At 39.1% G+C, this 26,706-nt stretch overlaps 1 protein-coding gene across 3 annotated transcripts in view; it reads left to right on the top strand.

Moving 5' to 3' along the window:
- The window catches only part of COL12A1 (collagen type XII alpha 1 chain), a 589,904-nt gene extending 563,728 nt beyond the window's left edge, over positions 1-26,176 (top strand). For 2 of the 3 annotated variants that reach the window (XM_044063907.1, XM_044063925.1), the window contains 6 exons: positions 1,046-1,081; positions 1,181-1,247; positions 3,582-3,773; positions 16,079-16,156; positions 19,023-19,184; positions 25,363-26,176. In XM_044063907.1, the coding sequence (XP_043919842.1) occupies positions 1,046-1,081; positions 1,181-1,247; positions 3,582-3,773; positions 16,079-16,156; positions 19,023-19,184; positions 25,363-25,565 (738 nt within the window). In that variant the 3' untranslated portion in view covers positions 25,566-26,176. Of the gene's footprint in view, positions 1-1,045; positions 1,082-1,180; positions 1,248-3,581; positions 3,774-16,078; positions 16,157-19,022; positions 19,185-24,250 lie in introns of all 3 variants that reach the window. The other variant, XM_044063915.1, reaches the window with a different exon arrangement.
- The last annotated feature ends 530 nt before the right edge of the window (positions 26,177-26,706 follow it).

The raw sequence follows: 26,706 nt of genomic DNA, 5'->3' as shown, positions 1-26,706 counted from the left end.
ATGGATAATTGGTTAGGCTTCAAATGGCCCACAAGGGCAGTTAGCCTAGTAGTAATCTATGAACCTATGTCCAAGTGACATCTTTGTATTAGTGAATTGGTGGGAAATGGGAAGAAAATTGTAGTGAGGAATGCATCCTGTGCACATACTGATATATATATATATATATATATATATATATATATATATATATATATATATATATATATACACATATATGTGTGTATATATCCATATAAACACATGCACAGAAGTATCTCCTATATACTTTTTCAAAGTAAAACATCAAAGCATGCCATATACCTATATATATATATATATATATATATATGGATATATGCAGTCTTTTATGTTAATATCTATAATATTTTAGATTACTAGTGTTAGGGGCTGTCTTCTGCTGCAGTGGATCATGGCTTTGGTAAATTAGAAATGAGGCAGGGTACATGTCAAATATTTAATGGCATGTGCCATCACTTTTCACTTTATGATTCCAAGCAGTCCATATATACAACTGTTTGGAACACACAGTTGACTATAGATCTGCCTATGAAGGTCTGCACACTTTCTCATTTGCATATACTGTGAAACAAGTTGTGTCCATCTTGTGATTGTAGAAATGAATTAGTGTCTTGCCCAGAGCAACCTTTTTGCATTTTGACCTATCTCTTTCATTAGGCACAGTGATGCAGGAAACTGTAGACAGGACAGCACAGAAGTAGCCCACATCATGACATTGTCACAGACTTGATGACCATCATGACATTGTCACAGACTTGATGACCAGCTGCTTTTCCTGAGTGGGATTGAAGGAGTACCATGGACAATTGTTGGGTCTCAGACTATGCTGAAGCTCTAAATGATTTAAACTATATAGAGAACCACATTCACAATTTTTAACAGAATAAGTCACTTGAAGTTTTCATGAATGCCTTTGTGTAGTTAGTAAGAAATGTAACTTGTTGTATCTTATTAGACTGTAGCTTTGTAGCTACATTGAAATGTTATGTGTTTTGCCTTTTTACTGATGTCATGTTTGTTTTAGGGGCCAGTTGGCATAAGAGGAGAAAAAGGTGACAGGGTAAGTATTCTTTCTTTAAAATACATTATGACATTTCACTATTGTGGAACCAATAAACCTTATGTCAGCTGACACTGATAAATCACAATTTCTATCTAGGGGGATATGGCTTCTCAGAACTTGATGCGATCAGTTGCCAGACAAGTCTGTGAACAGATGATTAACAGTAAGTAAGATCCATTTTGTTTGACTGCACTTTGCATTTTATTTCTAGTTTCCACAGTATTAGATCTAAGTTGTCAGCCAAAAGAGTTTTAACTTGACTTCAGCAGTAAGCATGGCTTCTGAGTACATTTTAAGGCACAGAGTACTTTAAAAATGAAACACAGCTAGATGCTTTTTGTGTTTGGTTCATGTCTAAAGAATTTAGCATTATTCATTACTGAATTGCAGTGAGTAGGGCATTTACAGTGCAAATGCAAGACAGAAAGGAAATTAGACTGGTGACTAAACATACATGTGCTGAAGAGTTCAATGGATATTTTCAACAAGCAAGTTTGCCTCCAGAGATGAGAGGTAAAAGAGATGGAAAGCTAGAAGGGCGTGCTGGAATGCATAGCTCTGGAACTTTCCCAGTAACTGAATGTATGGATCTGATAATAAAGCCATAATTACGATGGAACAGGTAATTTTGTAACACAGTGTGCAAAATGGTTTACTATCAAAATGTAGAAAATCAAAACATTTTTCTACAAAATTATTGACTTTTTTAACCGAATTTGGTAATACCAAATTACCAAAATGTTGGAATTGGTAACCATGAAATTGACATTCAAACACTGGAAGTTCCAATGTTGAAAGTCTGTGTTAGTAGTAACATTTTTGCAGTGGGCACACCCCCTGCAAATTATGTATACCGACTCTGAGATCGCATTATACTGAGGAAAAGGGAACATTTCCCGATCCACACTGTACTGCAATCTCAATTCAAAACGTCCAGTGCAAATTAGCGAATGTGCACTCACTTCCACTACTATGAAGCCGTATATTGTCAGTTCGACATTACGGGCCTTGGTAGAACACAACCCATTTTCGTCGAGCTGCATTTCCAAATTTTGATGGTAAACCATGCAAAACAGAGTGCAATGAGAGTGTACCAAGCTTTGAATATTAGGCGTTCCAGTGGCGGCTATCTTAAGTGTTTGTAGCTCAGTTCTAAACTTCATTACTTTGCTCTGAAGAAGTAATGCAGTTTCCATGTAAGCAGACCTGTTAGGATTGCTGATGTTAGTATTTTTAGGAGTTTGACTGAATGGCAAAGCTGCTTGGAAGTTTTGCTAAAAGCAGAGATTATTTAATTGGAAGCAAGTTGCTGGAAAATTTACCAGAAGCATCAGTGGTAAAATGTTGTTTAACATGAAAACATCAGTTTGAGTGGCAGTTTTTTTCCAAGTGCCCATAGGGGTGTGTGTGTGTGTGTGTGTGTGTGTGTGTGTGTGTGTGTGTGTGTGTGTGTGTGTGTGTGTGTTTGCGGCTTATTAGTGAGGCTATGCTTTCTCTGATAAAGCAAAACCCTGTCAGAATGAGCTTCAAGGCCTTGTACCCAATGATTGTCAAGAAAGGCATAGCTCTGGAAAGGATAGAGCAGATTATCAGAAAATTAAGGCATGGATGAAAGATAGGGATTAGTCCTGTGACCTTTTAGAAAAAGTGTCCCAAATAATATATAAATATGTACATACACAAACACACACACACACACACACACGTGTGTGTGTGTGTGTGTGTGTGTGTGTGTGTGTGTGTGTGTGTGTGTGTGTGTGTGTGTGTGTGTGTGTGTGTGTGTGTGTGTGTGTGTGTGGCCGTGGTGATGCAACGGTTAACGTTATCACCTCACAGAAGAGGTTCTCCAATTTGATTCTTGGCTGGGGTGTCTTCTGTGAGGAGTCCGCATGAGTTTCCTCCGACTGCTCCAGTTTCCTCACCCAAAGACATGCAGCAGGTGGATTGGACACTCTAAACTGGCCCTAGAAGCGAGTGTGTGTGTGTGTGTGTGTGTGTGTGTGAATGAGTGGTATGGATGAACTTCTGTGGCAGGGAAAGCCCCAGCAGTGTAAACCTTGGCTAGAGATGATTGTCACTGTTGAAGTGACATCCCGATCCCATGTGCAAAAAAAAAAAATATATATATATATATATATATATATATATATATATATATATATATATAAATTGTGGAGACAAAACAAAAGTAAGTATGTACCAGGTAAAGTGTTCTGCTTTGGAAGATATATGGTGAGTTCTTTAAACATGAAAAGGGGTATACTAATTTTATGTAGGCCCGCACTCATCTACACCCATGTTTACACCTTTAGTGCTATTTTTTTTGCATCAATTATTATACCAAGTGCTGTGATTATAATACTGAACTCTTCTGCGTACTGTCAGATGCTTGTCATGAAAGGTAATGTTTAGACCTCTTTCTGTCTACAGAGTTACACTATCTATAAGTTGCAGTATTTTATTCTTACTAACAAAAGTGTTTTCTTTTATGTTAAAGGTCAGATGTCTAGGTTTAACCAAATGTTGAACCAAATACCAAATGACTACTATTCAAACCGCAACACTATTCCTGGACCACCAGGACCACCTGGACCTACTGGCAGCACTGGACCAAGAGGAGAACCTGGGGCAGGAGGTCGTCCAGGCTTCCCTGGGCCTCCTGGTAATGATGGACGGCCTGGTGAAAGAGGTATGTAACGACGGATGAGAAACTGATGTAGATATTAATATATTAGACTGACACTGATCATATATGATGAATTCAGATATCTTAGCTACTGAGACAAAACTTTGATTAACATCTTAATGACATGGAGTGAATATCTTGTGGTTCGAGATGTATGTAGTTAAAAAGCAGTATGATAAAAATTAGACTAGAACTGGTAGGTAATACAATTAGCAGTATTTTCATTAAATATCTTTCAGTTAGGATGCTGATTTTTCATTGCAGGTTTATTTATTTGTTTATTTAGCTAAAAGCTATAGAGTTGAGCTACTTCAAATGCTTCTTTAATGCTGTCCAACAATTTATAAACACTGATTAGAAGGTTAACACAACCTACTCATTAAAGTTTTTCATAAGTTACTTTACAAACAATCTTGCCCTGCCATGTACAACTTTTTAACAGAAACAATACCTTCCAGAATCTTAAGATCACAGGTGACCTCACTTTTCAAGTTATTAAACATAGTAATCTCTTTGGAAACTTCACCTATGCCAATCATGTAAATGTCTTTCTGCCAGCCATGTCATTAAATGCTGGAACCTTCCTTCATACTCAGAAAGCAGTTACTTACCCAATATTCAAGCAGCTGTGCTACTCCGTTGTTTCTTTAAATGCACATACATTGGCACATCCACTGATCTTACAGACCTATAGCCCATCCTTTCACTTGTTGTTACTTCAGTCACATGTTATTTATGACATTATCAGCCTTCCATGGCTCTTACTTTTCTTCCACCTTCTCTTTTCTGCTTCTAGATTTTTCTATTACACTGCAGTCTGCTCTGTTGTCCTCTTGACGTTTATCCTTAATTAATATTACATAGATCTTCATCAGTCAGCAGCTACAGTGTATCTCCTCCCTTTATGTTTTCCACTTCCATACATCCTCACACTATGACAGTATGTGTATTCTCTGTCATTCTATCCCTGTTAGTCCTTGCAATACATTTTAGTGTACATTCTGTTCTCCTACGCAAACAGTATAATATTCCTTTAAAACCTAAACTTTGCTTATAAACACATTACATAATAATTCTCTTTACTCCCTCTGCTGTGACCACTCAAAAGGTCTAAGCCTTCCTGTTTTTCTGTACCCAGCCTCACTGTACCTCCTTTCATAGCCCATCCTTGGAAGTGCACCACAAAGGTGCAGACTTGTCCTTGAAATGCACATCTATCAGATGCTGACAGCAAGTGCAGATTGACCTGCAGCATGATATCTGAAGACATGAATATCAAATACATAATGCACTGCCAGCAGATGTAAACATTAGCATCCATACCACCTCCAATGTTGGAAGGGGGCCCACAACTTTCACACTCTGAGTTCGTATGAGTTTGGAAAAGAGAGCAACATGCAAGCTTAAAACTGTCAGAGTCCTAGACAGTTCTTTGAGACTGAGCAACCTTAGAGTGAAAATGATAAATTTGGTGGGGGCATTAACATACAGTTTGAGTCCTTGTAAAAAGGCTATTTAATCTCCAGAGTAGACTTAGCATATAGATTGCTATTCAGGGTCACATATTCATGCTCCTGCTATTCTGAACCCCTGATGTAACACCTTGACTTTCTCATCTGTATTTAAGTCATGGCTGAATAATTGGTGTGCTCTTCCCACGTCTCATACTTTTCCTTATTATATTCCATACCTACATCATTATTTCCTTATACTTGTATCAGAATAAACCATCCCCGGCCACTGCTTTCTATTATTTTCTACTGGAGATATATTTTCTCTTTCACCTCTAAATAACTAGTTTTTCCAAATCAAACATAAACACCATTCTGTTGTTTTCTATCTTCTTTCACTTTTGTTTCTTATATGTACATTACTTTATACAGATCAACTACATATGTGTCACATAACGAATCTCTTTTTCTGTTTCTCATGGAAGTAATTAATGTATGTATTACAAATACTAGACTTTTCCCCGGCTCTACTTTGTATCTCATTTTATTAACTTCTCATGTTCTGTAGTCCTATCTTGCCTTCATTCTTACATATGGGTTCGGAGCTGATCCTCGGCTCCATCTCTGCCGATTACAAACCTCAAAGTCTCTCAGTTGGTTCGTGGCAAGGTAGGTATCCCATAGTGCACTAGTAAGAATCCCCAGATCTTGCTTGCCTTGTCTACAAGTTCAGAAGTGCTTCTTGCTTGGCTGTGGCTAAGTTGGATATTTTTCGTTATCATTATAGTTCTTATTGATACTTTTGCATATAATATAGCTTAGCTTACATAGTTTCGGTAATAGTTATCATAGGTAGTAAATAATAGTGTGTTTTTTGCTATTTTCTGTAGTTATTGCTGAGATCTCTAGGCCCGTTTTTTGTTCTCTGAGTGGTATCCCTTCTCTGTGCTAGTTTGAAATAGTTTTTCTATTAGCATAGTTCCACGTTTGTGTTAGGACCTTGTTTTTCTAGTATTGCATTTCAATTGAATAGTATTTTTGTGTGCAGTGTCGTTTACTTCCTTATTGGCTAGTTTTTAGCCCGTTGTTTAAATTTACATTTTGTGGTACTTTTCTGACTTAGCTTCTTTCCTGTTTCTTAACAGCTAGGTCAATTTAAGTTAGAGGACCTAGTCCACTATTAATCTTTCTGGTGTTGTTTCCTCAACAGGGCTAGGCCTGTTTAAGTTAGAGGACACAGTCCTCTGTTTTTTGCTCATCTGTGTGTGAGTTTATCTGAGTGGGGCTAAGCTCATTTAAGTTAGAGGACCTAGTCCTTGGCTGTGTTCTTGTATGCAGTGTTTCTTACAGGGTGTGGCCCATTTAAGTTAGAGGACCTTGTCCTCTCTTCTGTCGTTAATAGAGTTCTGTTTGTACTAAGCATGTCTAAGGAGTCCAAAGATCATAAAACTTTGGGTTTTAAAAAGTGCCTTAAGTGAAATGTCAATCACTGACAGGCATAGTAACTGTATTTACTGCCTCAGATCCATTCATCTTCAGGAAACTTGTTCTTTCTGTCACTCCTTCAGTTCCCGAGTTCTCCAAGAAAGGAAGAACAAATTAATCCTAAAAGGTCTCCTTAAGCCTTTCTTGAGGAGGATTTAGCCAGCTCTTCATCATCATCCAAGTCTCCCTCTTCAAAGAAAGAGAAGGTCAAGTCAGCAAAAAGACATTCTCCTGTTGTCTGGACCTCCTCAGAAAGTATTGAAATTGGATAAGCCTTCCACCTCTTTGGCTCCACTGTCCTCTGAGCTGGTCATGATTATTGATGTTGACACTGCAGTGTTGGCCCCAAGTCTTTCGGAACCAACCACTGAGAAATTACATCAGAGTTGGTCCAGAGAGTTATTGCTGGTCTCCCCAACTGTACGATCTAATATATATCAGAGATCTAGGTTGCCTACCCTGTCATCCAGATCATCCAAAAGCCTTTCAGAAAAGGATGTAGAGGGAGAGTAGTGCTTAGACTTTTGAAGTCATCTGCTTTACCAAAATTGTTGCTGGCTCTGACCCAGTTGGTTCCAGAGCCATCTAAGACCATTTTCCCTGTTGCTGTTCCTCCTCCGAGCCGTGTTGGTTCTTCGGAGTGGGAGGTTTTGGTGCCACTTGGGAACCCTTGGTTCCAGCACCCCTTGTGTCTGTCTCGGAGCTGAGTTTCACTCTGACACCTTCAGCACCATCCTTGGTGTCTAGGAGCGGGAGCTCACCAGTCGGCGTCGACAGGGATGCTTGGACCCAAACTTCTTTGGTGCTGAGTCTACCTCTCAGTGCATTGGCTAGGTTGAGCTCAGACCCTACTTCCATCTCGGAGCTGATCGCTTTGGAACCAAGGGCTACTTCCATTTCCTTAGAACCAGGGATGTCCTTGGAGCCAGAGAGATCTGCATTTGAGATGATGAGGAGCATGCTGTCTAGGTCATCAGCTCTGCACAAGGGTACCGATACTCTTCCTCCTCAAACACCGACCGCTGTCACAGCACCATCTCTCTCTCTTGGCAGCAGAGACCCGCAGCCTCAGGAGCCCCCATTGGGTGGCCCCCAGTCTTCCAAGACTTCCCCAGAATACCCTTCTGAGGAGCCCCCTCAGAAGAGGACATGCAAGAGGAAGCATGTAGACTCCCCGGATGAGTCCATCACCTCAGACACTGACCTCGAGTCAGAAGGTTCTCCTAAGTCATCTTCTGATGATATCTCCTTTGTAGATATCTTAGAGATGCTGAAGTAGAGAGGCAACTGGCCCACTATCACCCCTTCTGATGAGGAGTCAGTGTACCTGAAGGCTTTTGGGTCTCAACCTTCAGCCTCTTGGGTGTCTACACCTTTTGATGAACTCCTGCATCTAGTTAGTCAAAAGGTGTGGGAAACTCCTGATATCATGGAACCAGTCTCTAGGAGACCCAACAAATTTCTCTCAGTCCCCAAAGAGAAAGAGTTCTTGACCAAAGGTGTGCCTGTAGATGCCATGGTGGTGGTGGCAGCCACAAAGAAGGAACTAGCAGAGACTTCTACATCTGTCCATCCACTGAACAAGGAGTCTCCATGATGGATATATACGGGAAGTGTATCTTCTCTTCTGCAGCTTTTACTCTCAGATCGTTGAATTACCTCACACATTTTACTAGGCTTCAAAGAGATCTCCTAATGGAACTAGGAGATACTGTCCAAGGTACATCAACTGAAGTAGGCCCGGAGAAAGTTACTGCTCAATTGTCCACCTTAAACTCCATTGTTAACTCCTCCATGAGGCTGATATCCTATGCAGCTGATGGAGCAAGTAGGGCAATGAGTTCAGGAGTTTCCCTTAGGAGAAACTCCTGGATGTGCTTATGTAATTTTGTGTAGCCCTTCAGATCTACTTTTACCAATGCCCCCTTCAATGGTTCCTATTTGTTTGGACCAAAGGTAAAAGATACACTCACCAGGTGCGAACAGGAAGTGAAAACCCTTTCTGCCATGGTTGTATGTTTTACCATCCCTTCTAGACCATACCCTAAGGGTCAGAGAGGTGGGAAAATGTGGTTTAACAAATCCTAGAGATTTTTCCCGGATGCACAAGGTGATCCCTCCTTCAGAGGCAGAGGAGAAGGAGCTAATGGTAGACATTGCCCTAGAGGAGGAGGGGTCCACAAAACCAGGGTGGCCACGATTCCTTTCATGGTCATCCCTATCAGCACTCCTGAAGTGGGGCCCGGCTGCACTTCTCTGGAGCCAGTCGTGGGCCGCTTATCATTGTATCCAGAAGCCTGGCTCAACATCACCCAAGACAAGTGGGTACAAAGAATAATCACCAGAGAATACTCCATATCCTTCTTTCTTCCACCCATATCCCCAAGAAGATCCTGGATATTCCACCCAATCACAGAGATCAAGCAACCATAGAAGTTCAAAAGTTGCTTTCAAAGAGTGTCATCCAAACCATCCCCGCAGAACAGATAGGATTCGGAACTTACTCCAGATTCTTTTAGTGCCAAAATGAACAGGGGACTGGAGGCCCATTTTGAACCTCAGCAAGTTAAACGAATTAGTGAAGAAGTCCAAGTTCTGAATGGTAACCCTGCAGTCTATACTCCCTCTGTTAGGGAAAGACAACTGGATGTGCTCCATAGACCTCCAAGATGCATACTACTACATCAAAATGGACAGAGCATTGAGGAGTCATCTACACTTCTTGCTGGGAGCCAGTCATTACCAATTTTGTGCTCTGCCTTTTGGTGTCACCACAGCCCCAAGGGTGGTCACCAAATACATGGCGGTAGTGACAGCTCACTTGAGATGTCTTGGATTCCAAGTGTTTCCATACCTGGACTGGCTCCTGACCGCCACCACCAGGCACCTACTTCTATAAGCCAGGGATTCAACCATCCAGCTCTCCACTCAGCTAGGAATTAAGATAAATTGGGAAAAGTCTGCCTTGTCACTCTCTCAATTTGTGACTTTTATAGGTGCAGAAATAGACACAGTCATCATGATGGCTCATCTTCCTGCAGACAGAATTCAAAATCTCAGACAACAGATATACAGCTTACTTCCTCAACAAAGAGTCAGGGCTAAGACAGTGCTGAAACATTTAGGGACCATGGCTTCTACCATAACTAATTCCATTAGCCAGACTGCATATGCAAATCCTTCAATGGCTACTCTTTTCCCAGTGGTCTCTTCAACAACTGCCTCTGTCTCATCATATTCTGATAATGGAAACTTGCAAAAAGAACCTTCATTGGTGGATTCAGCCCAATCAACTAACGGCAGGAACACCCTTCTTTCCTTGCCAACCCATTGCTATGGTGACCACAGATGCCTCCCAGATAGGGTTAGGGGGCATTATCTAGGCAGGACTGTCCAAGGCACATGGCAAGATCACGTGGCTCACTTGAATATCAATGTCCTAGAGATGAGAGCAGTGCCACTAGCATTGCAAGCACTTCACAACTTTCTTCCTCTAGGGACGATAGCAATCCAATCGAACAATATGTCAGTGGTATGGTATTTAAACAACCAAGGAGGAACCCCCTATGTTTAGAGGCTCTTCGTGTTTGGCAATGGGCGATATCTTCCTAGCGCTTTCTAGTAGCAACGCATATCCCGGGGACAACCAATGTGATAGCCGACAAGCTCATCAGGGCAATCTTGATGCCGCATGAGTGGTCTCTGAATCAGAAAGTCGTGGAGCAGATTTTCCACAAATGGGGTCAGCCTTGCTGCGATCTGTTTGCCAGTCCAATCAACACCAGATGCAGCAACTACTTCTCCCTTATCCCCCCTCCGGGGGAGTCACTGAGAGACACACTTGTTCACAAATAGCCTCTGGGATTTCTTTATGCATTTCCCCCCTTTCTGCTCATATCGAAAGTGATCCAGAAAGCAAAGTCCTTGGGAAGCAGAATGATTCTGATCACTCCTTACTGGCCTCTTCAGATTTGGTTCCCCTTTCTCAGGCCTCATCTTCTAGACGATCCATGGACTCTGGACCCAGTTCCAGACCTCTTGACACATATGTCAGGCACCCTCCACCCCTGCCTCCACACCCTCAACTTGACAGCATGGCTACTCCACTTCCATCCCTAGTCAGGCTTCATAATTTTTCACCTACAGTGACCCATATCCTCACGTCTTCCCACAAACCTTCCATGAGGAATTTATACGCTAGCAAATGGAGAAGATTTTCTATCTGGGCAAAAGAGAAAAATGTAGATCCTTACACAGCATCCATTCCCTTGGTGTTAGAATTCCTAACCGATCTTTTTCATCAGGGATCAGCTGCTGCTACAATTAAAGTTCAACTGGCAGTGATATCCAATTTTCATTTGGGTCAACATGAGCCTAATCTGATGGCTCACAGATTGTGTAAAACTTTCCTTAAAGGTACTACCTTGCTAAGACCTCCCTTTCAGGAACCTGTATCTTCTTGGGGTCTAAATTTCATTCTGTCCTAACTTACTTCCCCATCCTTTGAACCCGCCTTCTTATGAACTGAAGTTCCTTTCTTGGAAGACAATTTTCCTAGTAGCTTTTACATCAGCCAGAAGGGTGTCAGAGTTGCAAGCACTGTCAGTCAAACCTCCTTACTTGATTTTTCATAGAGACAGAGTTTCCCTTCGTACAAAACCCTTCTTTCATCCCCAAAGTTTGCTCGCAGTCTAATTTGAACCAAACTATCGAACTGCCAGTATTTTTCCCTAATCATTCAAACAGTGCAGAATATAAATTTCATCAACTTGATGTTCACAGACAGTTACAGTTCTCTCTATATAGAACCAAGGAACTTAGAAAATCAGACCAATTGTTCATATCCTTTTCTGAAACTAGGATATGTCTGCCAGTCTCTAAGGTAACTCTATCAAATTGGATTTCCAACTGTATCTCATTTATCTACTCTTCCAATGGAAAGGAACTTCTGTTTAAAATTAAGGCTCATTCTACCACGTCCCTATCCACATCAGCTGCTTTTCAAGCCAGAGTCCCAATTGATAGCATTTGTGCAGCAGCAACTTGGGCTACCCCTCATACTTTTATTACACATTACAAATTGGATTTGACCTCAAGGGGTAGAGCCTCATTTGGTTCGATGGTTCTTAGGAGTATATTCCCATGAGCCACCTGAGAAAATGTTGCTAGAGATGCTGTCCCATATGTAAGAATGAAGGTGAGATAGGACTACAGAACATAAAGAAGTTATGTACTCATCATAACATTCAGTGCTTGTAGTCCATCTCAGCCTTCATTCTTACAAACCCACCCACCTACCCCCATCCATGTATCCTTAGAGGATCTGGAGACAAGATAGTATTGCCTTTGGTAGGGTGGAGACCTTTCATCTTTGTTGTTCCTTATGGAAAACTTTTCTATCACTTTTATAGTCAGCAGTAAACAAGATCTGGGGATTCTTACTAGTGTACTATGGGATACCTACCTTGCCATGAGCCAACTGAAGAGACTTTGAGCTTTGTAATTAGCCGAGTCAGAGCCGAGGATCGGCTCCGAACCCATATGTAAGAATGAAGGGCGAGATGGACTACAAACATGGAACATTATGGTGAGCACATAACTTCTTTTTTTCTTACTATACACACTTCTGAAAATGCTGTGATGGTCAGATCTCAGATGACAATAGCACATAAGTTTCATCTTTTATTTGATTTTGGAGTATAATTCTTAATGCAGTATAGTACTATTGTTGTCATAATACACCAGGTGTGTAAGTGTCTGTCCTTGTTAGATCTGTCAAAACCCTTTGAGTTACTTCTTATTATTCCAGCCATATAACATGTATCCTGCTTCCCTTGTTGGTTCTTCATTAACAATGGGTGGGGTATGTATTTTATGCCTAATGAACTCCTTTGCATTGCATATCTTAGAATTGCATTAGTTTGCATTAGTGTTAAGGAATGGTTCAGGGTTGCGTTTGCTGAACACTAGCTTTGCTGGTATATGAAAACACCATCTCTTTCCCTCCCTCATTCATATGAGGAATTGCACAGGAGCACCATTCCTTCTCATGGAGAGGCCTCTGCTATGCTACACAAGGTACTACGGCGTCCAGCCCCCATTATTTCTTATTCTGCGTTGCAAACAAAATGGTCTATAATTTGCATTCAGAGCACTCAGTATAAGCTACACGTCCTGTAATTTTCACAGTATAAAAGATTGTGTATCTCTTTCAAATACACACCCTATCTTTTTATTAGTTTTAAAATATTTAACCTGTACCCAAAGAAATGCGTAGTCTCCATTTATATTTTTATTTGTAGTTGTGCATTCTGTTTGCGGCATTCTTTCATAGCCCTTGTCAGTAAGTAGGTTTTCACACAGCTTGGACATCCTCTATAACATAACAAATATGGATGCAAAATAAAAATAATGAAAACTGCCTTTATATACATACATTCAGAACTTCCAAAAGGAGAATCTGGCAAATACAGTATCAAATGATCTGCTGAAAATGATATCTTCTTAAATATGTTATTAAATCTCAGTTAAAAGGAAGTTGTATGAGCAAATATACTGTCGCCTTTGCCCATGTAGGGACACTAATTTGAAAATAAGAAGAACAAAAATTGAAGAAGCAATATTTTTCTGTGTACCAAGTAGAAAGCTGGTACTAAAAACAAATGCAAATTTGCTAGTATGTACTAAAACTGTTTTTTTTCCCCAAAACTACATTACATTAGTTACAGAAGTTACAAAAAACAATGCACCAGCGGATAAATTTCAGTGTCCTACACAGAAAATGTTCAGTACTGTTTATTTATTTATTTTTGTTTTCCGGGGTAGTGTACTGATCAGCTTTGACCAATGTCAGGCAAGGCCCGCCAATGCTTTTGTGTGTGTGTGTGTGTGTGTGTGTGTTTGTGTGTGTGTGTGTGTGTGTGTGTGTGTGTGTGTGTGTGTGTGTGTGTGTGTGTATTCTTTGCTCTCCCTAATACACATGTATATGTTTTAATGGATTCGTTGTGACTCACCATCTACTTCTTCTTCTTTCGGCTTTTCCTGGTTAGGGGTCACCACAGGGGATCACCTGTCTGCTCATGATTGGCAGTGGAGTTTTGCGGTGTCGGGTTGCCAGCCCAGCGCACAACCTTCCACAGAAGGCACACACATGCATGCTGTCACACCTAGGGCCAATTTAGAGTGTCCAATCCACCTACAGAATGTTTTTGGGATGTGGGAGGAAATCCACACGACCACAGGGAGGACATGCAGACTCTGCACAGAAGGCACCCCAGCCAAGGATCAAACCAGAGAACCTCTTGCTGTGAGGCATCAGCAATTCATGCTTTACCAAAACATACCTACCATGTTGGCACTTTTTCATATCAGAAAAGGGGATTTATAAGCAGTAACACCATTTTTTGTAGGGGGTAAATACCACTTTGGTATTATACCCTTACTTATATATTACAACTTTGAGGGAAAACATCCATAGGAAATTTAGAAAACACCTTTTCTTTGGGGTGACCTCAGAGTTATAACAGCCTTGTACCATTAGTGTCTCTAAGTGCCATTAACTGATTGTATAAATTGTATTTATTTTTAATTTGTTTACTGGGATAGAGCACTGATCCCTTTAAATCAATTTAAGGTTCCACCCAGGGAGGGATAAAAATTAAAGAACAAGCACTGCATTAAATCAGTTATTAAGGTAATAATCCACTCACATTTGACAAACTAATTCACAGAAAACTGATTTGGTGACTTCTAAGTAGACCATTCTGTTGCCCCCCCCCCCTACACAGCCATCAGATTTTATTTAATTTTGTCTTAAGCAAATACTTTTTTTTTTTTACAGGTTATACACCCCCTATTTTGAGATCTGTAAGCTTTTTTTTTTTTAATTTTAGGTGTAACTGCACATATTGTTTCATTCTTCATTATCAGATTTTATTCACTGCTTAGTGATACCTGCATGGGATTTTAAATTTCATGTGAGGTCTTGCATTTGCAACAAAGTTCTACTGTTTTTTTTTTTTTTTTTTTTTTTTTTTTTTTACTTGAGGTTTGCTAAGTTTGTTTCTGTCAGACATAAAACAAACTGACTTTGGACTGAATTTATTATGAGTTCCATTTTCTGTTAACTGAATTTTCATTTGCACAGGGTTGATGTCAACTTATAAAGTTGCGTGTATTTTATTTGGAACTTCTCACTTCCTTAAAACCAGAGCAAAAAAAATAGTGTAATGTCTTATTGTTATGAAGTGAAAGATGGCCTTCATAATGGTTGTATATCTTTTGTTATACATTAGGGTTAAAATACTTTTTCATCTAGAGATATTTCTTCTGTGTTTGGGTCAGATTGGAAGGCTGAGTTTTATTTGTCACAGACAAAGGATCAATAATCAGGATCATGATGTATTAGTAAAGGGAGAAACTACAAAGTGTGTGCAGTCTCAGAATTTATATATATATATATATATATATATATATATATATATATATATATATATATATATATATATATATATATATATATATATATATATATGGGTAGATAGATATAGGGGTCTATATCAGTTTGTTGCAATGCAATTGCAGCGAACACCGGATCATCGGCCCTCATTCAGCGAAACATGTTTCAGTGATTCTCTGAATTTACCAAGGGCAAGTAAATATTTTCCCTTCAACACAACTTTGCCCTTTTCTCCACTGCTGTGCGATCTCGGAGTTGGTATCTATAGTTGGGGGGTGGGTTTGATTTGCATAGCTATGGGTCTGTTGTACTGTAGGGCAAGTATTTTCACAGAATGAGGGTCGATGATCTGGTGTTTGCTGCAATTGCATTGCATTGCAAAGAACTAATATAGACCTTAGATACAGATATATCAGAAGGAATGGGGGGCATGCCTAATGGGGTGTGTAGTGAACTCCCCCAAATATAAGACACATCTGTTTTAAAAGGTAACAGCTTCCCAATCAAAAACTTCACGCCATCATCAATGAAAAATGTGACTTTCCAATCTGCATGGAAAATGTGACCTCCCAATTTGCATGGTCCAAAGCCAAAGTCACTTTACACATGCATGGTAGCACATGTTCTATAATGCTGATCATATTACAGATAGCTTCTACAAATGAGTGTTAGCTTGTTTTCTTCCTTTTGTTACAGAACATTGTTAGACTAATACAGCACATTTTAGTTTTTGGTTGGCCTCATATTCATTGTGCTGTCACACTGACAGATGCTGCACTGTTAAAGATGCACTCAATTATTTATACACGTGTTTGACAAAACCTGCAGAGGAAATATGTAATATGCTTAAAACCATCTCTCTAATTTTTGGATCACCAGACCTAAATTTGTTTACTTTTCTATGCACTGAATAGGACCACCAGGAGAGAAAGGGGAAAGAGGAAATCCAGGCATTGGATCAGAAGGACCAAGAGGAGTTCGAGGACCTCCTGGTATGTTTGAAGCATTTCTTTACTTAGCAGATGAGTTTAAATAGATATACCTGCTTTTATTTTCTACTAATAAGCATTCTCAAATGTACTTGCACCCCAATTTCTGTTTTTGGAAACCAAAACTGGATCATGCTGCTGATAATACAGTTACAGTGTTATACAGTAACATGGGTTGGCAGCAATCCTGTTAAATTCTTCTCATTCCTCATTAAAAATAATGGCAAAGTATTTCTTCCATAATTACCAGCTATTTGCATGTCTATTACCAAATGAGCACAGAATATCAATTATATCAGTTGTATGGGTAGGAATCACAAAGATTTTTAACACAGGTTCTACCTAATGAAGGGGTGATACAATATTAAATATAACAGGCTGTATTACAGTTGGTAGCAGTAAGTAGGACCAAATGCATGGGAATTTATACATTTTTGCAATTCATGCCAAATACTATTTTCAATAGCCTGAAAAGGCTTCTGAATAATTATAAGTAAAAGCGTACTAAGGTACTAATAACTTTATTTATCTGGTTTAACACCTTTAGACTATAGATGCACATGTATATAAACAAATATTGATATACATTGTGTGTAGAATGTATACGCTTTTCTTTTGTGTAGATAATTTTTACAAATAATATGCACTAGCCTCCTTTTTTAGATCTTTACTATCACTATTCAAAGCAAGCTGGTAAATCATTCCCATTAGGATTCAAAGAGATTCTCTCTGTGCTTTCGCCAATTAGCCAACACAGGTTCATCAGTTAACACAACAGACAGAATTCCTGAGTCAGGGACATGGTAAAGCTACATAGAGAAACATCTAATTAATGGCAGATTACAAGTCTCTGAATCAAACACTGTGCTGTCAGATCTGACCTCTCTAGTTTTCTCTCTACCATTCTACACATCACAGTAGTATAGGCATTCCAGAACAACAGTACATACACACACATGCACAAACAGACAGACACACACACACACACACACACACACACACACACACACACACACACACACACACACACACACACACACAGACAAGCACATGCGTACACACACACACACACACACACACACACACACACACACACACACACACACACACACACACACACACACACACACACACACACACACACACACACACACCTATTCATCTGTGCAGCCATAGGCAAGCTGCATAACACTTACACACACTTACAAAAACACTCACAGCACCCCACATGCATTCCAACACATACATACATATGGAGTCAGCTTCCCATATGTCAACTCCCTACAGAGTGACCACCCAGATAAACACACACATGCACACACACACACACACACACACACACACACACACACACACACACACACACACACACACACACACACACACACACACACACACACACACACACACACACACACACACACACACGCACACACACACACACACACACACACACACACACACACACACACACACACACACACACACATGCATCCATGACTCCACTATGCTTGGAGTCATGATATGGACTATGACTAATGCCATAGGAGTGAATAGGTGGATGCCATCAAATACTCCCTGGACTGCCGTATATAGCTCCTACAGAGAGACCACATTTTATGTTATGGCTCCCAGAAGAAAAGTATAGCAGGAGAAGGGTCTCTGAATCTGAAAGTTTTACCACAATGAGGAAATCTTCCGAGTGAAATCTTCCCTATTGTAAGTCCTTCTGAATCATGTCCTGTAATTTGATAACATAAAGACTGATTTCATTATGTTGTCAATGAAATGCATTAGTTGACTAATTGCTGTTCTGCTGTCAGTCTGTCTGCTGATTTTCATTACAGCATTTAGATTGATTGACAATAATGCAATAATGTTAGTGATAATAAAGGGACTACCGAGACTAAAATCTGCTAAGTAATTTATTAGTTACATAGATCTGAAACTCCAAGGGTTTATCACTTCATGCTCTGTTCTGCTGAACTACTAGACTGCATGGAAACAAAACTGCAGAATTAGGTATACTTATTGTATTCTTACTACTGCTAGGGGTTGACAGTGTATAATGTGCAATCTGTTGATTACACCTGTCACTGTTGGAGCTCCTTTTTTCTGATTAGCTTTCCTGACCATCTAATAGTGAGGCAATACAATATGCATCTTTAGGTAGTGTTGCTTTTAAGCTATTAGTTTAGAGGATTGCCTTTATTAAAGCATGCAAAAATCTAATGCAAGTTTTACGACCCCCCCTTCTGTTGGTTATTATTATTTTTTCCTTTTTGAGAGCTGGACTGACTGCAGCTCATTCCAGCACAAACATGACTTCATCTGCCCTGGGCCATGGAGTAGCTGAACTAATGCCGTGCTATATATTAATTGCAGTCCAGTGCGCTTGTCTAATGCAGTAGTTTCCCCTGAGACTTCCGTATCATTCAGGCAGTGGAAACAAACCAGATAATTCATTGATGTCTGTAACACCATTCTATTCCTGCCAAGTCAGTTTGTCTGGCTAAAAGATTTAACATTTGTTGCAACAAGGGAAGCAAGTGATGAGTCATTGTTAAGCGGGAAGTGCCTAATCATTTTTTTTTTGTTTTTTATTTGTGGAATCATTGACAACATATGTGGAAAACATATGGAAACTTTTGCTTGCATAATACATCTATGAAGTCTAGACAATTTAATTGCCAAATAATTTAATATTTTTGGTCAGAACAAAATAGTATTTTCAATAATAAAATATAATCAAAGCAGTTGCCATTAATATTTCTGTACAGTAGATAAAACAGATGGCATTATTTGTTTGTAAAATTTAATAGATATACTACATGCTTCTGTGTATTTTATTTTAACATGTAACCTTTAGGACCACCAGGGGAATCAAGAACTGGTCCACCAGGCTCAATGGGACCACCTGGATCACCTGGTCGTCAAGGAAACCCAGGAACAAGAGGTCCTCCTGGTCCAACAGGGTACTGTGATGCATCCCAGTGTGCTAGTATGTCTTACAATGGTCCACATTTCCCAGGTAAGTTTTCAATAAGTGTGCAATTAACAAATGATTGCTATGACTTACTACTGAAACCAGTACTAATCTTTATGGTGTACTGTCAAAGAAATGCCATTAATAACATTTTTTATTATAGCTTCAGCATACCTTTCCAAATCACAATAATCTTCCTGTGCCATAGTAAGACAGCAACACCCACTTTTTTGCAGTTTTAGAAATAAATCTTTTGTACAGTTATAGTGTCATGTTTTTTTAGTTTTCATTGAGTGGAAGACAGCATTTATTAATACATGTTGTACACATTTTGTAACTTCTGAAAAGCAGAATTTCACTGAAAGAACATATTTTAACTGTATGCAATTGAGGCTTTGAAACACTGCTATTTTTTGCTTATAGCTTTCAGTGTCCAGTAGTATAGGAATAAGACAAAGTATTATGAATAAACATGGGAATAAAACCTATTGTACAATATCTAAAAATGTATCAAAAGTTACAAACATATAATTTTTAGTGGAAAGAAAAGTAGAGAGAAAGAGGGGCGGGATATAGATGAGTCTTCAGTTAGACAAAAAAGTAGAAAAGAAACAAAGGTTTAAACACTTAACATGACAGATACAAAATTAGGCACACAGAGCTGAGGAAATTAGTTAGGGAAGATATGAGAAAAGAAAAAGAGTTAAGAGTTAAAGAGAATGCACATGAATCATTAAACAGCAGTAATGCTGAACTAAATGTTTTATGTACCAATGAGGTATAGTATTGTAAAAATAACAACGTGTGACCGTAGGTCAGAGTTAAAAGCTTTGTTTTACATAAATTGTATCTTGTTTGCCCACAATTTGTTTTTCGGCTTGTGTTTTATGTAATCTGTGGGATGTTGGGAATGAAAGGCAAATCATATTTAACACATAAAATATAGACTGGAGAATGCATTTATAAGAATAAAAAAAAAGGAAAGTGTAGAGGCCTGGCTCAAAAATAACTCAAAGATGGTGGCTCCTTTAAAACCCATTCAATAAAAGGAAGGATCTTGGTGAAGACTAGTGAATACCCATATGAAGAAGCAAGTCAGGCAGTGCTGTTTCCAATAAAGAAGCACTGTTGCGAGCAGACCCAGCATGAGGGCAGGCAGTTAGTTATTGACATGAAGTCACTCACAAATGTTGGGATTGGGAAAATATGCTGTTGGAAACTCAGCAATGGAAAGTAGGAGGCAGAAGGGAATCACACCCGGCTATATGCAATGCGTTGAGATGTATTTATAAGCTGAATCAACCAAAAGTGCTTTCTAAGTTTCTTTATTTAGGTTTCAGCATCAGTTTTAGAAGTAAATGCTAGACATTTTATTTGCTCTAGTACCTCCCATAAGTGTGCATTCTTACAGCATACAAACTTTGAAAGTCCCATGTGTTTGCTGCATAGCTCTGTGTAATAGCGCCCTCTCTCAGTAGTACCCTTTGTATTAGAAAGGCTGCACATTTTAGCAGAATTAAAAAGAGGTGCCATGCTTTATAAGTAGCAGTGAGAACCACCAGAGTATGATCTAAATCTCTTATTTGCCTGATAACAAACTGTTTAAAAAATTGCCAAGATAAATCCAATTCCCTTATCAGATAAGAACCACATACATGTCAAAAGTGGCATGTAGCAAAAAAACATTTGAACTGTTTATGTGGACTAAACTCTCTATTTTAATTTCAAGAAGTGGACTATGGCACTATTTTATTTCATTGCTTTGTGAAATAGTTCCCTATTCGACAACACCTGTGGTAACTTGAGTGCCATTTTTAAATCATCGCCATATTATACATAAGTTGGACAAAATGTGCCCAGTAGTCCATTGCTCTTGAAAATCATTACTACTGGATTCTCAAATATCTTTAGTTGTAATTAGGATGGCTCTTTTATTTATTAGGGGTAGGTTCCTCAAACCAAAAGACTACAAAAGGATGGCACAAGAGATGTGCAGTGAATATAATTAAATTGAAACAAGAGGAAACAGCAAATTGCTTACTTTTAGCTGAAACAGTTTAACATAGCCAAATGTCAACTACAACTTATTTATTTATTTATTGACATTTGATTACTGGTAACGACAGACTGGGTAGGTGCCCATTTTCGTCGGATGTCTGGTGAGAAAAGCTCCAGTTAAATAATGTTACTGGCATTACATATACGTATAAGAAGTAGTGAGTGACAGCTGAATGGCACCACCCACAATGTGATCCATATTATGTACTTTTGTTTTGATGTCTTTCATTATGCTGCACATGTATCAGATGCTTGCAATCTCAGTTCAAGAGACGGAAATACACAGACTAGATTTGTAAATATGATTTTTCTTAAATTAGTGCAACCTGGATGGCAGTATATTTAGAGACTAGAGGTATGGGTCAGAGTTCCCATCTTAGTGTGTGCAGGAAACACTTTTTGTTGGCTTGGAGCAGGTCATGAGTACAAGGAATTTTGAGGGACTGACATAGAATTGGTGGAACAAGAGTGTCCTGCAGTAAAACTAGTAGATCCAGATTTTGTTTACTGTGAGCTGTGATGCAAGTTCCCTGTAAGTCAGAGATATAGGTTTGTGCGGAATGATAGGTGAAATGCAGAAGATACTGTTTAAGTCAGACTTTTTTTAACACTCTTTGCTTTCACTGCCTGTTGACCATCAGCCCTTTCCTGACCAAATGGCACATTCACTCCCAATCACTGGAGTGTGGGTCAACCAGGTGGGTACATCCTTAGGCAGCCATTAGCGGTACTTGGAAAGATTGAGGGATTGCTTCTTTTAGCCCTACCATCCTTGTGAGTGCCTAGCCTATGGAGCCAGAGGAGGATGTGCAATGGGTCATCCATGCTGGTTGTCCCTGACTTCCACAAAGGGAGGTTACCAGCAAGCAGCCTTGCTCTCTCCCCTTAAATACAGGAAGTGATTTCCCCAGTCTCCACCAGAGAAATCACACTTCTCCATGTGCTATCTGAGTTCCTGCTACTCTCACCTTCCCCAAGAAGAGGCAATTAGGGCCATACCTCTGTAATCCTGCCCCTCCCTTAATGGCATCTACAGTACCAGGGTTGATAGTTAAACCCTGGTCACCTGGGTTGCAGGAAAGACTACATCCTTCTCCATGGAGCCAGGTATAAGTCAGATTTATGTCAGGGTGATCTACAATGCTCTCAGTGGCTTAGTCTGAGGAGAAGTGCTTTTAACTTTTTTGAACTTCAACAGCAATGACTGCATCTGACAGTGTATGGAAGAAAATTCCATGAATTGGGTAGGGAACTGGAAACTGTGGTGTCACTGGCTTTGCTGTAGAAGGGCTGCTTGAAGCTGGAATTGTTTTGAGAATGTAACCTTGATTTCAGGTTTGTTCTAGGTCATCAGACCTCGGGGGAGTTCTGTGTGGCGTTCTGGACAGAGAAAAAGCAAATGAAAGAGGTTGCAGTGGAAATATTTAATAGGGAAAGACATTTCCTGCAAAAAAGTGAGAGTCAGAGATTAGGAAAGCAAATATGTCCCACTTCTGTAGGTAGTTTTAGTTTGCCTAAGTCACGCTGTGGAGGCTGATGTTAAAATCACTCTTCCATATGTTAGCAGTGGGACAAATACAGCTCTGGCTACAATATGTCTGACAAGCATGCAGAATGAGTCCTTCATCTGGTGCTGCCTAATCAATTTCTGTTTGTGTTTTTGACATCTTTTCTAATGAGTTCAGAAAAGTTTAAACATTTGTCCAATAGTACACACATATCTCATGCATTCAGCTTGAGAAATAATTTCTTCACCTCAAGAGTGGACACTAGAGAGTTTGTTTGGTTGGTTGAGTACTTTGTTGTATCAGATATGATAGCTTTGAATTTTCATATGTTGAGAGTGTTTCAGACTGTTAATGGTGGATAACCAAAGGGTTGAGTAACTGATGTTTGAGATTAACATAGCTTCTAATAAAGTGATGGGGTGGTTATTCCTGCAAAAGCAAACTTAAAGCTCAAACCTTTGTAGAAGAAGATATTAGAGGCTGAAAGATGGTGGTGATGATGATGGCTTGGTATTTGGAAGGAGGTGGTTCTTGCACCTCTCTGGATATATCCTTACCCCATATTTATCTCATAAATCTGCTCCTTCCTCATGTTATACACCCTTTTCAAGAAAAATAATATTATGAAATAACAGAAACAGGGATGACTGTAGCACATTGTAGGAAGCTAAAAAGAACAAGCGATTAAAAAATACATTGTAGGAAATTTAAAAGGGTTATCTACTGATACTGCATGTATGACACTACCCAGAGGCATAGCTAATATGGAGTGAAGGATGCAGCTTCTCCAGGTGGAAAGTTTTAGTAATCAAGATCTGCAGATAGCAATCAGTCTTCAGTGCATTCTTGTATATTACTGGCATTTAAAACTCAGTGTCAGTAATTCATTTTCAGTCACAATTGAAACGATTTAGCACTCAGTGTTAGGTATAAACTGTAAAAGCTGCTTCCTTGAAATGTAGCAAGCAGATTGCTACAATTTAAAAGGAAATAACATTTTTTTTTCAAGTCCAAGATAAGTTTTTTTCCTCCATAACTTGGGGTGCCAGATCAGGGGACAGCTGTGGACACCAGAATAGCTAGCTACTCCTCTCACACTGCCTACTGGTTATGATCTGGTGAATCTAATTTGCTTCTTAAAAATGTAGCAGCCTCAAACATTTTTGTTTTTGCTATTTTTTCTGTAGGACATTTACTCTATTATAGGCTTATAGAGTCTGCAGTACCCCCTCTTCAGAGCCACAGTTCCTTTACTGTGTGCTTCATATACCTCTGAATAGAAGACAAACATAGGCCACTAGCACTTCACACACACACACACACACACACACACACACACACACACACACACACACACACACACACACACACACACACATGCATACACACAGCTCAGTATTGCAAATATTTGGATTTATTCCGTGGGCAAACTGTGAGTGGATGCATTTCTGTCACTGTACTTTAGTGTGGAAGAAAAATTATAAATATTTTTACTTCTTTGCAATTCTTTTTTTCTGAACTAACATGCTCTTTGACCTGTTCTAGGTTCCGGCTAATAAATTTTCTAAATCGCCACTGCTGCTTACAGTTTGAATACATGAAAGTCCTGTATCTGAGATATTTGCGCACGTGCTTTTTAGGAGTTTGAGCCTGTATGGAAATTTCACCATGGAAATGATTAATGAACTATCTTGGCATCATGAAAAGGGAGATCTCTTATACTAACAACACTTGCAGCTTCTAAAAGAGACAGGCGTCAGTGATGCCACAAAAACCTTTTGCATCTTGAACAAAACAAAACAGAAACAAAACACCAAAGCCTCAATTATGACTGAGGCTTGTAAAAGTACTAACCAAATGGGAGCATCAACAAGAAGAGAGATTTAACTTGGTAATCTAGATGTGATTTATGTAAATAATAGACTAATTGTGCCTCGTAAGTGATTCATGTAGGGTCACGCCCACTAACAGCAGTAACATTCCCAAAACATGCTTCTGCAGAGGCCTGCTGCTTGCTGTTTACTCACATAGCATGTTGTCATTAATCATCTCTCACTACCATTTTCTCATGCTTCTCACATCATCTTCACAGCATGTGCATCCCGATCACATTCATTTGCTGGGAAATGCATAAACAGTACTAATACTTTCATTACATATTTTTCTTCTGTTCACTGCCATCATGGGGGTTCCTCATATGCCATTTGTACCTCAGTATGTTAACAAGTTATGCCACCAGCAACGACTGTCTATATCTGCTAGTGGCAAACACTTGTTCATGTTGTCTTTGTTCTGCAGGAGACATTTTGCATCTGCATACAAATGGTTCTTCCTGACACATCAGTTTGCTAAATCATTTTTAATTCATCACGTAGCTACTAATTTACTGATATGCTAGTGTTATCACTTATGGGCTGAGACAGTGTTAATTTTTTTTTTATTGTTTGTACAATTGCTGTATTATAATTATCTAAGACTGATAAAGCTGTGCAAATAAGTGCCTCACGGGCTATAAGAATCAAAACATATCAGACTGTGGAGATTTGTACATTCTTGATAAACGTGTACAACTTAGCCATAGAAAATGTAAGTATGCATGTAGATGCCGACAATTTTGTATGAAAATAATGACCTATAAGACAACTATTTTCAACCAGACTCATACCAGCCAGGACCCTTCCCACCTGAAACTCCACCTTATCATCCCGAAGCTGAGCCAGTCATAGTACCAATCGGTGCAGAAAGGGAGGGAGAAGAGTTTGAGGACTACGGAACCGAAATCCAGTCACCAGGATTCTCTCGCAGCCTACGTGGAAAAAGATCTTTAAGTAGAAAGCAAAGTCTAAGTAAAAAGAATTAAAGTGTATTATTTTTAGATACTGTGCTATAGTCACACATGGCAACCTATTTAAGTCACACCTACATTCCCCACCAAAATGGTTTACACAAACTGTTAGAATAGCACTGTTGTTTGAAAGTATGTACAGTATGTGTGAAGATAGCAACTGTTATAGCTATTTAGAAGATCCATGTGGGCTTTCCTTCTTTCTCCCCTGTACATGGCTGTAATATACTTTTGCTTTATGTGGATATTAGGGTTTTAATGTTTGTTTATTGCAATGCAGCATTGTCAGGTCTTTAGAACATCTAACCTGCTGCAAATATTCTGCTGGCTACCTGCTAAAATGCACATAGCAGTGGTCCTATGTTTGTTTTTCCTCCCTTTTCAAATGCTACTCAGCAGCTTAGAGACATATCACACATGATTTAATACACAGTGAAACCAGAATGCCTTCATTATTATGATTATTTATATATCTGGCTCATATCTTCACTTATACTTTATGGGGTATATATATAGCTTTTTGATAATTCCTAAGTGATCTTTCCCAAACCTTAATATGTATAGCTTCATCAAAATACCAAAATTCTGCAGTACTTACACTGTGTAGATCTTCTTTTTGACGGAATTTATTTAACAGTTTCATACCCGGTTAAAGCAGATTACCAAAGTGGATTGCATGTATGTGTTGTATATTTAGTAAAGACAATTTTTTATCAGAATATAATGTTCTTGTTTACGAAATGCAGTTGGAAATAATTTGCAATCTATTTTCATAGAATTGCTGTCTTTGTGTTTTTAACTGCAAATTGTGAATTTCACTGCCTTATTTTCTTATTTATTTTCTGAAACAAAAAAGAGGCATTTTTACAATAAAACTACTGAAAACTTAAGAATGTGTCACCTGATTTTGTTTGTTTTTTTATTTTAACACAAAAGCAGATGTGCTTGAATTAAACACCTTTTTTTCCAAGCTTCACAACATACTGTAACAAATTTTTGTATTTGGTGTGGATTTGAACTGGTATGACTGTTAAGCAAGTGAATCCTGTTGTGGATTCCCTTTTTATACACAATGGAGGCACGTTGTGCTAATTTGTAGTACTTTTATTTTAAAAACTTTGTCTATGGCTATGATAGGAGTCATAGTTCTTGATAG

The sequence above is a fragment of the Protopterus annectens genome, chromosome 1.part0 (genome assembly GCF_019279795.1).
Source record: "Protopterus annectens isolate FY-2018-M chromosome 1.part0, PAN1.0, whole genome shotgun sequence".
Lineage (NCBI taxonomy): Eukaryota > Metazoa > Chordata > Ceratodontiformes > Protopteridae > Protopterus > Protopterus annectens.
The sequence above is the reverse complement of the archived record's forward strand: the minus strand, read 5'-3'. Positions and strand labels throughout refer to the sequence as shown.